Source organism: Sinocyclocheilus anshuiensis, unplaced genomic scaffold, assembly GCF_001515605.1.
Source record: "Sinocyclocheilus anshuiensis isolate Anshui unplaced genomic scaffold, SAMN03320099.WGS_v1.1 scaffold183, whole genome shotgun sequence".
NCBI classification, from domain to species: domain Eukaryota; kingdom Metazoa; phylum Chordata; class Actinopteri; order Cypriniformes; family Cyprinidae; genus Sinocyclocheilus; species Sinocyclocheilus anshuiensis.
Genome location: NW_015548309.1, coordinates 5415000 through 5430821, shown reverse-complemented (window position 1 = coordinate 5430821; position 15822 = coordinate 5415000). Strand labels below are relative to the sequence as shown.

Sequence of the window (15822 nt, the reverse complement as noted above, 5' to 3'; positions counted from 1 at the left end):
ACCCTGCTGTACATGCAAAATTTTCTTCTGGCTACTGATATTCCACTGTAACGCACACTAACGTACAGGACACTCGCCCGGCAGGTTTTCTTTGGTCTGTTATTCAAATCAGCTGGGCAGTTCTGGAGGGAAACCTCGACTGATTTAAATGTCAAAAGATAATTTGAATGTGTCTGTTTGGGAGTTATTTAATTACCCAGAAACCTTATAGGCAGAAAGAAGCTGAACATGAGTAATATTCTGAAATGTCAAGCGCTCTCGCCTCATTTCAGAGCTGAAACTCTGTCGTCCGTCCGGCCAATAATGTGCTTAGTTGGTTATTTAATTCTAAAAAATGAACAGATGGGAAAATCATTCCGGATGGTTGTGCATGTTTCATTCATTTTCTTCAGCTACAAAGACGTGTTCGGGTTTCCAGTGTGTTCCTCTCAGGCGCCGTCTTATCAGTGACCTTGAGCGGTTTGCTGTAAAATACGACGGACTTGTGAAGTAAGCAACACCTGGGCTGTGTGGTTGTGTGAAAACACTGATACTAAACACACACACGGAAGCACTTCAACTCACTTCTGCTGACAAACGCAGAAACTAAGTCAAAAGCAAACACTTGAGAGTTTTTTCTAAGGGCACAAATTCACAAAACTCTGAGCTCAAATCAAGCACTCTGAAATTCGAAATCTACACTGCAAAAAAATATTTTCTTTCTCAGTATTTTTGTCATGGTTTCCAATACAAATATCAAAGCATTTTTAAATCAATACACATTTATTGGACATACAAAATGACATAAAATATTAAGTGAAAAATGCATCAAAATTTAGTGAGTCTATGAATAAAACAAGAACAAATATCTGCAAATAGGCTCAGAAAATTGTAATATATAGTTCAAAGCAAAACACGATTATATTTCTGACCCCACTGTCAGATATTTATTCTTGTTTTAAGCATAAGCTCACTTAATTTTAATGCATTTCTCAGAAAACAAGACTTAACAGCTTATGTAATAATATTCTTGTTTTAAGCATCTTAATTTTGTCAGTTTTAGGAGAAAAAAAAAATTTAAAAATGTTGTGTGTGGATTCATTTCCCTTAAAAAAGTCCAAAATGTTTTATACTTTCTTGCAGTTACATTTTAGTAACACTTTACTTGTAGCCTATATATATAATGCATTATAAAAGTATATTAATGTATTAATTATGCATTGTAATGCACCTTATAACGCTTTATATGATCTCATTAATAACTGTAACCACAGATATACAAAAATATACAAATGTACAAAATAGCAAAAACACAATAATTGTCTATATTATATATATTGTGTTTTTGCTATTTTGTACATTGTCTATTTTGTATATTTGTAAATTATTCTTTTTATTATCTGTGTCCTGTCTTGTCACTGTCATTCTGTTGCACTGTGGAGCTTCTGTCTCTAAAACAAATTCCTCGTATGCGTAAACATACCTGGCAATAAAGCTCATTCTGATTCTGAGATATGATATTATAATACTTATCTATTCATTGTTATACAGAAAATGCCATGCATTTAAACATATGACAATCAATTTCAAATGTAACGTATCTGCAAATATGCATTTTAAATTTGATTACTGTTATAGTTATTTATGAAAATATAAAATGCAATTTTATAAAATAGAGGCATATTTCTGTATTTAGTCCTATGCCAAATTTACACTGCAAAGGTGGCACAGAAGCGCTTTTGAAGTGGCATTTAGGTGACTTTACACAGACTGTTTAATGCTGTTCAGAGGTGGCATGAATGCATTTACACAGCAATTACCACTGTATGCTTTGATACTCGGGGCTGAGCTGGGTCTGAGCAGGAATAATTTAGTCTGGTTTTATACAGCATTGCATCTTTAAGCTGAACTTTGATCAGGCACAGAGCAAACTTAACTCAGCTGTGTAAAGACACAGTTAAGATTGCTGTTTCTGTAGTGTTTACTCACTCACTGATGTAAATCAGCAGCGGCGTCATGTGTCTTATTCGGGTCGGCAGCACTTGATATGGGCAAGGTGACATTCCTTATCTAATCGGACTTCCTGTCTTGAGGGCTGAGGGGCGGCAGCAGCTGCGCTAATGAAGACTGGTGTGACTGGCTGCAGGGTGAGCGGGAACAGGTGCAGGCTGCAGAAGAGAGAGCGAGAGAGAAAGGGCTCTCTGTTCGAGAGATCACTCACCCATTACAGACACAAGGGCAGGTCCCGTGGCAAAGTCAAGTGGGTTAGGACAGGAAATTTAAGGTCTGCTGTTCAAGAGGAGATCATTTCATTTAGCCTTTCAGCTAGAATACTTCATAATGCATCTGAAGTGAATGTTTTTAAAGGAAAATTGAGACTATTACAGTTCAAATCACGATTATTTTAGACTGAAGACAAAATTGTGTACTGAGGACTAAAATTAGGCTTACAGTCTTTACATTGGCAAATTTCAAAACTGTTTTATGGAGTATATATATATATCTTTGTCAGCTTTTTCAACAGACATCAAGTTAATAACAAATATCCTTTAACAGCAAATATCTAACCAGCGACCCAGCAGGGGATTTCATTTGGTTAATCTGACAATCATTGTCATCAGCTGACATTCACAAGAATTTGTGACAGAAGAATAGAGAATGAAACCAAATTACTCTTTTGATTAGTTATTACATTTTCCCCCCTAAATCTGAAAATTAGGCCTCTCAATAAAAACAGTTCAATTCCAATTAGAAGTGCACCAATATTTGTGTGATATATATTGCCATGTGCACTATTTGTGTGACCAAACGTTCAGTTTCATTTAGGATGCTGCCTTATAAGGTAGCTATCTATGTAGGCAGCAAGGAAGTTTGGAACAGAGCTAAAGTCCTTCATAAAATAAGAAAAAAATAAAAAATAAAAATGTGTTATTAAAGCAGGAATATTGGGTTCTCTGGCCCTCCGGCTCAGTCTTTGGCTTGTTTTCAGTGCATCTCTCCATCCTATACTTACTGCTCTGATAATCAGCTCTGGTTTAATTCCACACCATGCACTGCTGGAAGGAGTGAATGATTACAGCGAGTAACCAGCAACTCGAAAAGTACAGTGATTCTGTAGCAGAAACACTGCTGAAGCTCCGGCCAAAACTAGTCTAAGTGATAGTCATCATCTAACATTTGCTTATTTTAGGAACTGACTGTGGATAAAAATGTACTCAAGAGGATTAATTCATGTATTAATGTTGTTTATAGCAGTGTTATTTCAGCATCATTGAGAAACTATAGTTTTTATTAAGATTTAATTTAGTTTTTTTATGTCTATTTTTTTAGCTATATTTTACATTTTCAATTTAAATTTAGCTAAAGTTTTAGCAATTTTGTTTGTCATTTTTATTAGTTTTGTATATATAGTTTTTATTTTAATTTGAGTTTGTTATTTTAGTACATTACAATAAAGTCTCATTAGTTAACTTAATACATTGACTAACAATGAATAAAACATTTGTTACAGTATTTATAAATTTTTGTTCATGTTAGTTAATAAAAATACAACTGTTCATGCAAGCTCAAGTCCATTAAATAATATTAACTTTACTGATTTAATAATGTATTAATAAATGTTTAAACTAACAGATTAATAAATACTTTAGTAGAAGTCTTTTTCATTGTTAGTTCATGTTAACTAATGTAGTTAACTAATGTCAAAACCTTATTGGAAAATTTTACCAAGAAAATGAAAAATGTTTTCTTGGCAATTATCTAAAAAATTTATCCATAAATAATAATAATAATTTTGAAATATTTTATTTCATTTTTATGCGATAAAATTAAAAAATAAAAAAATGTTATAAGATAATTTAATAAAATAAAGTTTATTTATTATTAATACAATATTTCATTGTTTATATCAAGTAACAACATTTTTATAGTTTTAGTTTTAGTTAAATATCATCATCCTGGTTTACAGTCTAGAAATGCAAGAAATACAGCACAAAAATCAAATTAAAGTCAAATATGTGGCCTGACATCCAGTTAATATCAGATTTTTTGAGTTTGAAATCCATAATGGTGTGAGAAATGCCACAAGTTTTCTGTGGTTTAATGTGACGAACGGATGTGGCTAGTAACAAAATCAGCAGCTATAAGAGTGACGATCCTGGCACACAACTCAGATTACAGAGCTGTACAAGCGTAAAAATAGACGATCAGTGTGTGTACACACTGGGCAGAGAATGAGTCAGTCTGCCATTTTTACACACTCGCTCCCATAATGCCCTGCGAGGCCTTTGAAAGAATCTCAGCCATGCGGAGTGAAGCAGTCGCATGTACTGATACGCACACGTGCATCTGTCAGCATGACTTTATATGCATCTTCTGCTGATCACGTCCCAAATCGACACAGGAACTATTACATGACACTAAAGTACAGCTCCAGTGTGATGTAATGAACCGTCCTCGTCTATAAAGGTCATGTGGATCCAATAACACACACATGCATCCTTCACTGGGGTCCTCGTTCTGATTTAGCATCCGGGTTTTAATTAAGTTAGCCGGGTGCGTCGGAGCCAGGGAGATGCCAACACTTCGTCTTACTGACAGCTTTGACAGTGAAATATTATTCTAGGAAACGGCTTCCACTTATAGCTCAGGAAGACAGGCAAGTGCTTCACAGAGGAGACACGAGACACGCTGGAAACGTGAACGATGAGGCCTGAAACACAAGTGTGTGACTGAAAAAAACGTGCAAAGCAATGCAAATGTGATTTGAATTTTCAGCAACGCGGCACACATGAACGGTCACCTTCTATAACTCATTTTCAAGTTTGAAGAAACAATCGAGTTTAAAGGAATAGTTCAGCTAAAAATGAACATTAGCTGCAAATGTCCTCACCCTCAGGCCTTCCAAGACGTAGATGAGTTTGTTTCTTCATCAGATTTGGAGAAATGTAGCATTGCATCTCTTGCTCAGCAATGGATGCTCTGCAGTGAATGGGTGCCGTCAGAATGAGTCCAAACAGCTGATAAAAACATCTCAATAATCCACACCACTCCATCAGTTAATGTCTTGTAAAGCCAAAAGCTGCGTGTTTGTAAGAAAGAAATCCATTATTAAGACGTTTTTAACTTCAAACCACTGCTTCTGACTAAAATACGAGTCCATAATCCATAATATAATTGTTTACAGTGAAAAAGTCATCTGGTCTGAATCAGGAGAGAAATCTACACAGACCAAACAGCGTTTACAAGCCAAAACAGTCCAAAACAGATCTGAACAAATATGTGGGAGGATTTTGATGTGAGACACAACAGGACATGGCCATTATTATGGATTATGGGCTTGTATTTTAGCTGGAAGCAACGGTTTGAAGTTAAAACGTCTTGATGATGGATTTATTTCTTACAAACAGGCAGCTTTTGGCTTCTCGAGATGTTAACTGATGGACTGGAGTGGTGTGGATTACTTGTGGATTATTGTGATGTTTTAATCAGCTCTCATTCTGACGGCACCCATTCACTGCAGAGCATCCATTGGTGAGCAAGTGATGCAATGCTACATTTCTCCAAATCTGATGAAGAAACAAACTCATATACATCTTGGTACCGCAAAATCCCTACAATGTACTGCACTAAACAAAAACAAAGATGCAATGTTCATTTGAAATGGAATGTATATTTCCAAGGTATGAAAGTGGCATTCACATCAGCTCAAGGAACGATGCCGTTCAATCAACAAAACACCATTTTCACACAAGCAAACATCAGCTCGATCACACGCAGGACTTGACAGCAGAGCATCGGGACATTTCTCATGAATCAACAATATCCAGTTGAGTCAACGACTGCAATGATCAAACCTTAACAAAATACCAGTTAAATCATGTCAACATGATGCAGATGCACCCAATAAAATGTTTCGACATTCTTTGGTTTGAATAACAACAAAAAGCACTTGGTCAAATGTGAATCGTGCATCCAAACCAGTTACACAAACAAACGAAAATCAAAAGCTTATTGTGAGATTCTGAAATGCATAAGTGTACTTCAACAAACATAACCCAACATTCGATATGCAAATGACCTGTTACAAAAAAGTATGTACAAATAAATACATAATCATATGCAGATTCATGGCCACATTAAACGCTGTGCATCTCCAGTGAGAGACTCCGTGAATGACTGGTGGTGGATCTGTCAGGATCACTGGGTTTTCCAATGTGCCACTGAACGCGGCGTTTAGGAGTCTCATTAAACAGATTGGCCTTTCAGGTCTCCCGGAAGATATCGATTACACGTCCGGATCCGCACACAACTGACAAATGCAGCTGCGCTATAATGGAAAGTGATGGTGGCATTTCTGTTCGAGCCAGACGAACGAGGACGCACTGGAGGCGTTTCACATTTACAACCATCAACATATTACAAGGGAGACGGGGCTAGTTGTCACACCTTATACTCCAGTGTATTTTTTTCGACCAGTCAATTTTTGTATGAATACAGACTCTAAAGTCGTTGCTAAAAAAAAAAAAATCATATGAACTTTTACACTACTCCTGTCTAGAAAACATAGTTCATTGAATGCATATAGCGGGGCATGTTGTCACAATGGGAACATTCAAATTTTTTGACTGACTTGGGGAAAAAAATATAAAGAAATATTGAAGAAATATAACTTTTTTAAAATATATTTTTTTAGTTATTAAAAAAAATAGAAAAAAATACAAATTATATCAAACAAAATTCAAGAAAGATACAAAAAAAAGTTTAATAAATTACGATGTGACAACTTGCCCCAACCTGACATTTTTTGGAAAATACTAATAGAGATTCCAAATCGACCTTCATTAGGAGCTCATTCAGGATAATTGGGACATTTTCCCCAATCTATCTGAAATCACCTTCTATATTTATGACTCTTACCTTAATAAATCCCAAGGTTTTACAGTTCACCAAATGCCTACTACACAAAAAAATCATTACAGTTCTCTTTTGGAGGGCAGTATTCACAAAACCCATTCTAATTTAAGTCTGCTTTGAACTATACGTATTAAAGCAACACGCATAACCACTGCTAGACAATACGAGCGTTCATGCAAATTGACTTTTGGCTCTCAACGTAACTGTGACAACTTGCCCCGGCCCCCCGTTCAGTCTCTGGGGAGATATTCCCGGCGGTTATTCAGCCGTGATGCATGAAGAGCGTCCAAGTGCACAAGGTGACACTAATAAAAAGCGACGCCCGCGAGCTCCGCTCTGCGCGAGGGAATGTCCGTCGGTCTCCGCGGCTACTGCGCGTTTCGGAGCATCTTCTGCGCGGAGACCACGAGCAGCTGCTGCTTCTGCCGGCTGGACTTGACGGCCAAGATCGCCTGGCGGTTCTTGTACTGGACCATCTGCAGCGTGATCTCCGCGTTCCAGCCCTCGTCCTGCGGGCACCTGAAGTCGACCTCTCTGCCCTCCGACATCACCACCGTGAAGTACACGTACTTCCCCTTGCGCTCCACGCAGTCCACCGTCTTCATGTTGGCGAAGTGCAGCTCCTTCACCTTGCAGCCGGCGTCGTGGTGGTGCTGGTGGTGGTGTTTGGGTGGGTGAAGCATCAGTCCATCCTCGGTCAGCACGCAGCGCTTCTTCTTCCACAGCTGCAGCAGCCCGTCGCTGCGCTTCTCCAGCACGCCCTCCTTCAGCACGCGTGCGCCGCCACCGGACTCCAGCATCGCCTCCGATCGCGCATCAAACGCTCCGGGTTCGGGGCTGAGGGTGGACAGATGGATGGATGTAAGTCCCTAGCCTGCGAGGACTGTGATGATCGGGACTGAGCGCGCGCGGGGGTTTTCTCTCACGCGCGGACCGCCCACTGCATGCACGCAACTCGGTCCAGACACTCCCACAGGTTGTTTTAAAAGAACCAGGGAAAGACTAAAGTTACCACAGGGCGTGTTCATACTCCACCCATGTGTTTGCACACACACACACACACACACACACACACACACACTCAAGTTCATCACGGACTGTCTCAGAAAACCAAGTAAATCGCCTATACCTAGGCTACAGGAAGCATTTTTAGGAATCAGTCCTATTCTAAAATAGATTGTCATTTAATGTGAACATTTAAAACATTTGGAAAGAGAAATGCTACATTAATTAAATATTACAATAGTATTATGTAATTAAAATACGATGTTTCAACTATTTGAAACAAACTAGCATTAAAGTATTCCTCTTCAGATTTAAATAGTTAATATAAATATTAAATTACAATAATTTTTTATAAACTTTTGCAATATGCACTCATCAGGATTATTATAACTCCAGAACTAAAACCATAAAAAAAAAATCGAATACACTGACTAAAAATAACGAAAACAAAATTACTAAAATTCATTTTATTTTTAGTAAAATTAAACTATATAAAATAAGATTCTAATTACAAATAAAAACTTAATACTATAACATTGGTAATATATTAACAAGACTCGATATAAAACTACCCTAATTTAACACTTAACACGTTTATGATTCAAATTAACTATTGCATGCTGTCATGAGTCCGCAATACAAATATTAATAATAAAATAAAAATAATAAAATCATTAGACAAATGCAATATAATTTTTTTATTGTAAATAATCTTATTTTTCTCTTCCATTACAAATTTTCACCGAGATGATCGTTACTTTCAGCAACATTTAATGATATAAACCAATTACACATTTAATCTTTAAACTGCATCTTTTGGAATAAGTAACAGACCTATTTCATCACTCAAAAAATGATTATTAAATGAAATCAAAATTGATAATTTGAGTGGTCAAATTTAATAAGCAACTTAAACTCAACGGTGCCGCCTACTGGAGCCATTGAATCATTACAAATATTTACCTATTGACAACCAATCATAAAACTGATGCTTAAATTACAACCTTAACTAATAAGCTTTACACTTGAACAGAATGAGACCGACCAAGGCTTGCACATTTTACCAATTTATTTTTCATGAATATACATCCACGTACAGTTATTGAGTACATTATTATTTTGTAGCATGGCATTTTGCTTCGACAACAGCTGCTGAGGGGAACCAGAAAGACCCCTGCTGCTTCAACCGTTCAGACACAACTAACTAACCGACCGACGACCCGAACACCCTGCTCCACACGTGAGCACAGAGCCGGGCTATGAGACACGGGATACTGCGGCGTTTGGGATTTCTGGGTGAAAATATTGCTCTATCTGCTTCAGACCTGCTGGGCTGCGCTACAGTGAGAGGAGACGAAGAACTTCCTCTGAACACACACACGCACGCGCACACACACGCACACACCCCTTCACAGTGATAGGCCTGCCAAACAGGGGTGGCGTTTCACCACAAACATCACTCAGGGCCGAGCTCAGAAACCAGCCAATCAGAGACTAACTAAACTGGCTCCTCCAATCAGGTTCTCTTGTTCAAAGTCTAATCTTCCAATGAGGTCGCTTGGATCGTTGTAAGTGCATTCCGGGACGTGTGAAGCAGAAAACCCACCTGAATAACGGCAAGCCAGTTGAAAGTTAAGCATTGGTTGAATCGATGAGAAAAAAAACGCTACCGATACATGACGAAAATACAAAGTGCTCATAGAAAAGAAACGAGTCATGCAGCAGAGCGTCGACTGAATGGATGTGGAATGTACATCAATCACCACCGAGCTTTAAACGGCCTCCGAACCAAAAATAGTGACGTTTTTGTGGAATGTTAACCAAATGAATCTCTCCAGACGCTTCTCCTATAAACCGTCTTTCCCCAGCTGTTGTCTAAGAGCAATACAAAAGACTTCACGAGAACCCAACTAGTTTAGCGGTGAAGAAACGAGTGTCATGCTTCGAGGGATTTTCTGCATTCTAACTATTCTTACAGAGAAAAAGGAAAACAAAAGAAACCGGTCTAGTAAAATACTATGCGTCATGAGCCACGGCTCTCGATAGATAAGTTGTTGTTTTTTTCTTTTTTTGTAACAAAAATCTCGAAACCCTTTATTTTTCAATTATTTCTACCAAGAAAAATACAAAACATTGTAAGGCGGTAAGTAACTATGTTTGTTTGAAGCCGTTACAGTGTAGGGGATCCTGAAGGTGGCGGCGAAACCATCACTGCTGTTTGCACTCCTCTGGAGGGTTGGCATCCTTCTGTAAAACACCAAGAGGAGGAAGTGTTATTTATATACACACAAAATGCATTTCGAGTGTAAAAACAGCTCAGGCTCTGGGTCCGTACACGTTTCAGCCAATCCGATCACACAGCCACTAATTAAAGGTCTTAGGGCCCTATGATTTCTGTGATGAAGAAACTGCGGAACTTAGTCATAAGTGGAATTTACAGTATAACTTCACAAGCATTTTACCGTTTAATTTGATAAAACTATAAATCACACACACACTCAAAGGCCTGCACAACCTTTGACCAGCACTTCTCAAAGTTACAGTGGTAGACGAAGTACACAGATCGCATTAAGTACTCCTATCTAAAAAATACTTTTACTAATGTACGCAAGTATTAAAAGTACAGATTGATGAATGATTATTTCATCATGTCAATATATACTTTTGTATTAATTTTATATAAGATATATACACACATATTGGAGATGCACCGATTGCGATTTTTACAGATTCCGACTTTCAATCTAAGAACTATAATTGACAGCATATACAAACAAAAATCTATTTTCTTTTTTCAATGCAAAACTTTATTTCCATAAAAGAAATTAAACATTACAATTTTCCCCAAACTGCACTAAGTTACCCTAAGGCCCTAAGTTGCACTAAGGCCCTAAAATATTTGTTAAACTAAATAAATTGTTAAACTGCGTAAGTTTCATGATTTCAAATAATTAGACGTGCTTTTTAATTACTAAATAAACTAAACTGAAATTAAGAAACAAAAATGGATTTCATAAGGCCCTAAAACGTAATTTGTTAAAACTTGAGAAACTGAAGAAAACTTTGACTAATTAACTATACATGATTTTTGATTACTAAAATATAATTTAACTACTAAAACAGAATCCAGAGAGCTTAAAACAAAATACAAAAACAAAACAGAATTTGGCAAAAAATTGAATTTGAGAAATAAAAATGGATTTCATAGGCTAAAAATGGAATTTGTTAAACTCAAATTCAATTGTATAAGTTTCATAATTAACTAGACATCATTTTTGATTACTAAAATATAATTTAACCACTGAAACAATCCAGATAAATAAAAACTGAAAAAAGAAAAAAAGAAAGAAAGGGCTTCATAAGGCCCTAGGAATGGCACAGCAATGACTGACACTGGGTTCCACCAATGGCATGACAGCACGAGCGCAGCCGGTCTTTTTTTCCACCCTCAGCGTGAAAAGACTCCAGGGGGAACAAGTCAAACTGGGGTTTAATTTGGAGAGCAAACCGGATGCTTCAACATACAGAAACAATACAGATGCTAATGGCAACTCACGATGGTTAAAGAGAGGAAAACAAGCAAAAGAGCGGAGCGTGTTAGTGGTCAGTATGGGGAATGATGGGAAGGGATTCAAACGCAACAGGAGGGTCACATTAATTCATGAGCGTTACCTACCAGGGCAGGGTTACTACAGATATCACTTATACCTAGTGAGGAGAAATTTAGAGAGGAACTCAAATTTAGAGAGGTGCCAAAGTGCTTGAAATGCTAACATGTTAATTATGTCGTCACTTACAAGAGACAATATTTTCCTACTCTAATTCTGTTTGATTAGTCAAGTCCATGCTTTCAGAAACTATGAGACTGGCATGCTGTAGACCAGTGTTTCTCAACCCTGGTCCTGGGCGCCCCCCAGCACTGCACATTTTGTGTGTCTCCCTAATCAAACACGCCTGATTCAACTCATTAGCTCATTAAAAGAAACTCCAGGACCTGAAATGGGTGTCAGATAAGGGAGACATACAAAATGTGCAGTGTTGGGGGGCGCTCAGGACCAGGGTTGAGAAACACTGCTGTAGACAGATGTTCATGAAAAACACCTCCGGTGCCAAGAAGACAAACCTGCAGTGATGCTTCAATCTAATCCAGAACAGCAATTTGGTTGAACAATTAAGTGTTTTGTATAACATTTTCAAATCACGCCAAGGAGGTAGAGCTGCACGAATAATCAAAATTGCGACATGCGATTAAATTAAATGTGCTGCATGTTTCAGAGTGAAGAGTTTGAAAATGAAAAATTTAATACCTAAATATTAGTATTGTAACTTTACAGTTCAAAAATATTACATTCGTAATTTAAAATTTGACAGTAAAATTACAAAAGTAATTTTTATTATTGCTTAAATACTAAATTGATTAAGTTTACAGAGAAATTACAAAAGTAACACTGTTCATTTAATTTTACATTGATTTTATTTAAATATAAAAATTAAATTAAATATTACTATTGTAATCTCACTTTAAAATTAAACAAATGTAGCATTTAATAAAATAATAAAATTTCTTAAATACAAAATGTTTTATTTTACAGTGAAATATCACAATAGCAATACTTTGTAAATCATTTTTATATTTTTTATTTTTAAACAATATGAAAAAACATGACCATTGTTATTACTATTGCAATATTTCACTAAAATTAAATGGAGCATTTAAGAATATATCTCTGAAACTCAATTTTTAAAATTTAACAGTGAAGTAATATTTGGTTCATTTAATTTCTATATTTTTATTATTAAGAATATTATTCATCATTATTATTACTACTACTACTACTACTACTACTATATAACCATACTGATATGTAGACGACAAAAATTGTGCAACCCAACAAGCAAGCACAACAAACCTCTCAATCACCAATTGTGCAGCCCTAACAAACGAACAAGGTCAATAATGCCGGAAGAAAAGCATCCATTAGCATTCCCATCCTGAAACTTGACCCCTTGGAGAACGTACTAATGCATTACTTAACTATGCTCAGATTCAATATTGACTTTGTTTGGTAGCATATATTCAAAGCTGTCGCTTCAGATGCAGTAGTTTTGGAGCGGAAGAACAAAAATAACCACAGAACTGGACTGTAGTATTTATAAATCACGGTTAAAGGCCTGATGACCTTTTGTTCACAGAGATACTGCAAACACTGCGTCATTTATCTACTCGGCAAAAAATGGTCTGTTCTCATTCGGATTTCTCTCTCGAATGGACCAAAGATGACATTAAATAAAGCAGAAGTTAATAAATCCTAAAGAACTTGTTTTTTTGCCAAGAGAATCAGCGTTTGAGGGCGAGTAAGGCAGAGATGCATGAGTGGAGGTGACAGTATGTATTCTGTATGTTGAGATCTCAGTATCAGCCTGCAGTAAGGAGCATCAGTGGACATCTGGACTCTTACCTTGGGCTCATAGTCGGGATCGTTCTCCTCGTCAGCCTCCTCTTCACCCTCCTGCCAATTACAAACACGTCCGTTTACAAACATACAGGGGAATAACGCTGATAAAAACAGACAAACAGAAGACGACTAACCTCATCGTCGGCTTCCTCACCATCCTCATCATACTAAAAAAAAAAAAAAAAAAAAAAAAAAAAAAACCACATATTCCATCTGGGTTAGAACTTGGACTGTCATTCAACCCTGATGGTGCCACCAAACATGTTATAAGGACATGTTTTTGTCTTTTCTAATAAATTCTACAATAAACAGTCCTCCATAATCAATGTTAAGGTTACTTACGGAATAGCACAGTCACCAGAGCGATGGGCATGACTAGCAGTCCCACCAGTAGATCGGCCACAGCCAGAGACATCAGGAAGAAGTTAGTGGCATTCTGCAGTTTTCTCTCCAGTGACACTGCCAGAATGACCAGGATGTTTCCACCAATGGTGGGGATGATGACCAGAAGAATGAGCAGTGCGGCCCCCCCCCCCACACAAAAAAAAAAAAAAAAAAAAAAAAAAAAAAAAAAAAAAAAAAAACCGGAAACAGCGATCAGATGTTTGGAAATAAAGCATGGTTTTACTTCATGACAGAGGATGTGTGCCGTTCACTCACGTCATCGTCGTCATCCTCGATGGCCTCGCCGGTGAAGTATAGCACCGCCCTGGGCACAATACGCTCACGGATGAAGTGACCGATCTCAAAGTCTGCTGCTAACACGGCCTCGGAGTCCTCGTCCTGAACAGCCACAAAAACAAACCATCAGACACTCATCTACAACCATGAGACTTCACGGTTACTAACCAAAATATCAGGTCATTCACCAAGCTGATATAGCAGTCATGCACAGCGCCTAAAACTAACACTCACCAAGCACCAAATGAGAGTAAAAAACAGCAAGTGTATGAAACTGTTACTCGCCAGTTGGCTGGTAACTTCTTTTATTAATTCTAACAATGCATGAGAACACGATATGGTTTAGCGCGATTATCAAATTAACTTGAATAATGCAACATGAGCCAAACTTGTAATGAGAAGCGTTTATAAATCTGTTTTCAACAAGAGAAGCATTTCAAAAGTTCAGTCAAAATAAAAGCTCTATGGTTTAACATTTGAAAGCCAAGGAAAACCCCAACCATAAATATTAGCATTGCAATTGTACTGTTATATAAAATAATAATGATAATTATTTCTATTAATTGTATAAATTCAAATAAATAATTAGTGATTACATTTTTTTTTTTTTTTAATAATAATAAGAATTAATATAACTATTAAGAATAATATTATTATTAAACATCAATAATAATAAAAATCCATTGTTTGCCCAATTTGTTTTAGGTCCTGGTCATGCATATCCAAATTTAGATTAAAGTGACAAAACGTTCATGAAGTTCATGGCCTGAAATAAAATGTTACTCACCATTTCGCCGCTTTCTGGAACTGTAACGAAAAGAAAGTTTATGATCAGCAAATGCTATTCTTTGATTAGCTCCTATATTGATGTAAATGTGTCGTATGGATGATAATCAGTGATGTGGTAGGTTTGAGGGTTTTCTACCTTCAGGTGGAGAGAAGAAATTGAAGAATGAATCATTGGGGACCGTCTTTGTGACCGTCCTGGTTGTGCCACGTCCCTTATGTTTCTGTTTCTTCTTAATGGTTTTCAACGTGATGTTCTTGCCCTTATTCCAGTCGATTGTGCACCTAAAAAAAAAAAAAAACACACAGAGTCAGCCTCTAATGTAACAAACGTCATCAAAGCTAACAGGCAGAGTGAACGTCAGATGTTGAGCCGTACCCTGTGCAGCCCATGATCTCTGGGCCGTCGAAAGAGAAGGGATCCGACTCGTCTGGCTCCGACCTCATTTTGTAGGTCTTTGTCAGGACTGTGTTTGTGAAGAAATCATTGGGCTCAAAGTGGAACTCTAATGTGAAACTCTGAAAAGAGACCAAACTGTGAGTAAACCGTGAGATTAAGACATCAGATAGGAGACAAAGACACCAGACATATCAGACTCACCATTGGCTGGCCCGCATCGGAGAATTTGACTTTAATGTCTTGTAAGTGCTTAAGGATTGGTTCATCATGTTCCTGGACAGGAAAAACAAAATAAATGAAATCCTTCTAAATACCAAAATCAATTCCATAAATATCCTTAAATAGAAATGCACATTATTCAAAAGCAGAGACGTCCAAACCAGGGCCCACATGCCATTGAAGCATATCTTCATTTCTAATTAATTATAATTGATATCACGAGAGACGGGGAAACAGACGGGAAAGGGGGGCGGGAGAAACATTTTTGCATTTAAATGCAAAAAACTATATAAAAAAATAATAATAATAAATATAATTAAACTTTTATAATTAAAATTAAATTATATAAATCTAAGAAAATGTAATTTGTTTAATTAAATA

At 36.9% G+C, this 15822-nt stretch overlaps 2 protein-coding genes across 4 annotated transcripts in view; both read right to left on the bottom strand.

The window, feature by feature from the left end:
• Positions 1 to 6743: 6743 nt before the first annotated feature.
• LOC107656271 (pleckstrin homology-like domain family A member 1) lies at positions 6744 to 7820 on the bottom strand. The gene is made up of 2 exons (XM_016444032.1): positions 7259 to 7820; positions 6744 to 7209 (listed from the first exon to the last, which is right to left on the bottom strand). The coding sequence occupies exon 1, from the start codon at positions 7692 to 7694 to the stop codon at positions 7263 to 7265; it is 432 nt and encodes a 143-aa protein (XP_016299518.1). The 5' UTR covers positions 7695 to 7820; the 3' UTR covers positions 6744 to 7209; positions 7259 to 7262.
• A 1521-nt stretch (positions 7821 to 9341) lies between these two features.
• LOC107656454 (nucleosome assembly protein 1-like 1) overlaps positions 9342 to 15822 on the bottom strand; it is a 15621-nt gene continuing 9140 nt past the window's right edge. For 2 of the 3 annotated variants that reach the window (XM_016444323.1, XM_016444324.1), the window contains exons 8-15: positions 15424 to 15495; positions 15202 to 15341; positions 14962 to 15107; positions 14824 to 14843; positions 14016 to 14138; positions 13490 to 13522; positions 13359 to 13409; positions 9342 to 10146 (exon numbers count right to left, since the gene is read on the bottom strand). In XM_016444323.1, coding sequence (XP_016299809.1) covers positions 10108 to 10146; positions 13359 to 13409; positions 13490 to 13522; positions 14016 to 14138; positions 14824 to 14843; positions 14962 to 15107; positions 15202 to 15341; positions 15424 to 15495 — 624 coding nt within the window. In that variant the 3' untranslated portion in view covers positions 9342 to 10107. Of the gene's footprint in view, positions 10147 to 11575; positions 11608 to 13358; positions 13410 to 13489; positions 13523 to 14015; positions 14139 to 14823; positions 14844 to 14961; positions 15108 to 15201; positions 15342 to 15423; positions 15496 to 15822 lie in introns of all 3 variants that reach the window. The other variant, XM_016444326.1, reaches the window with a different exon arrangement.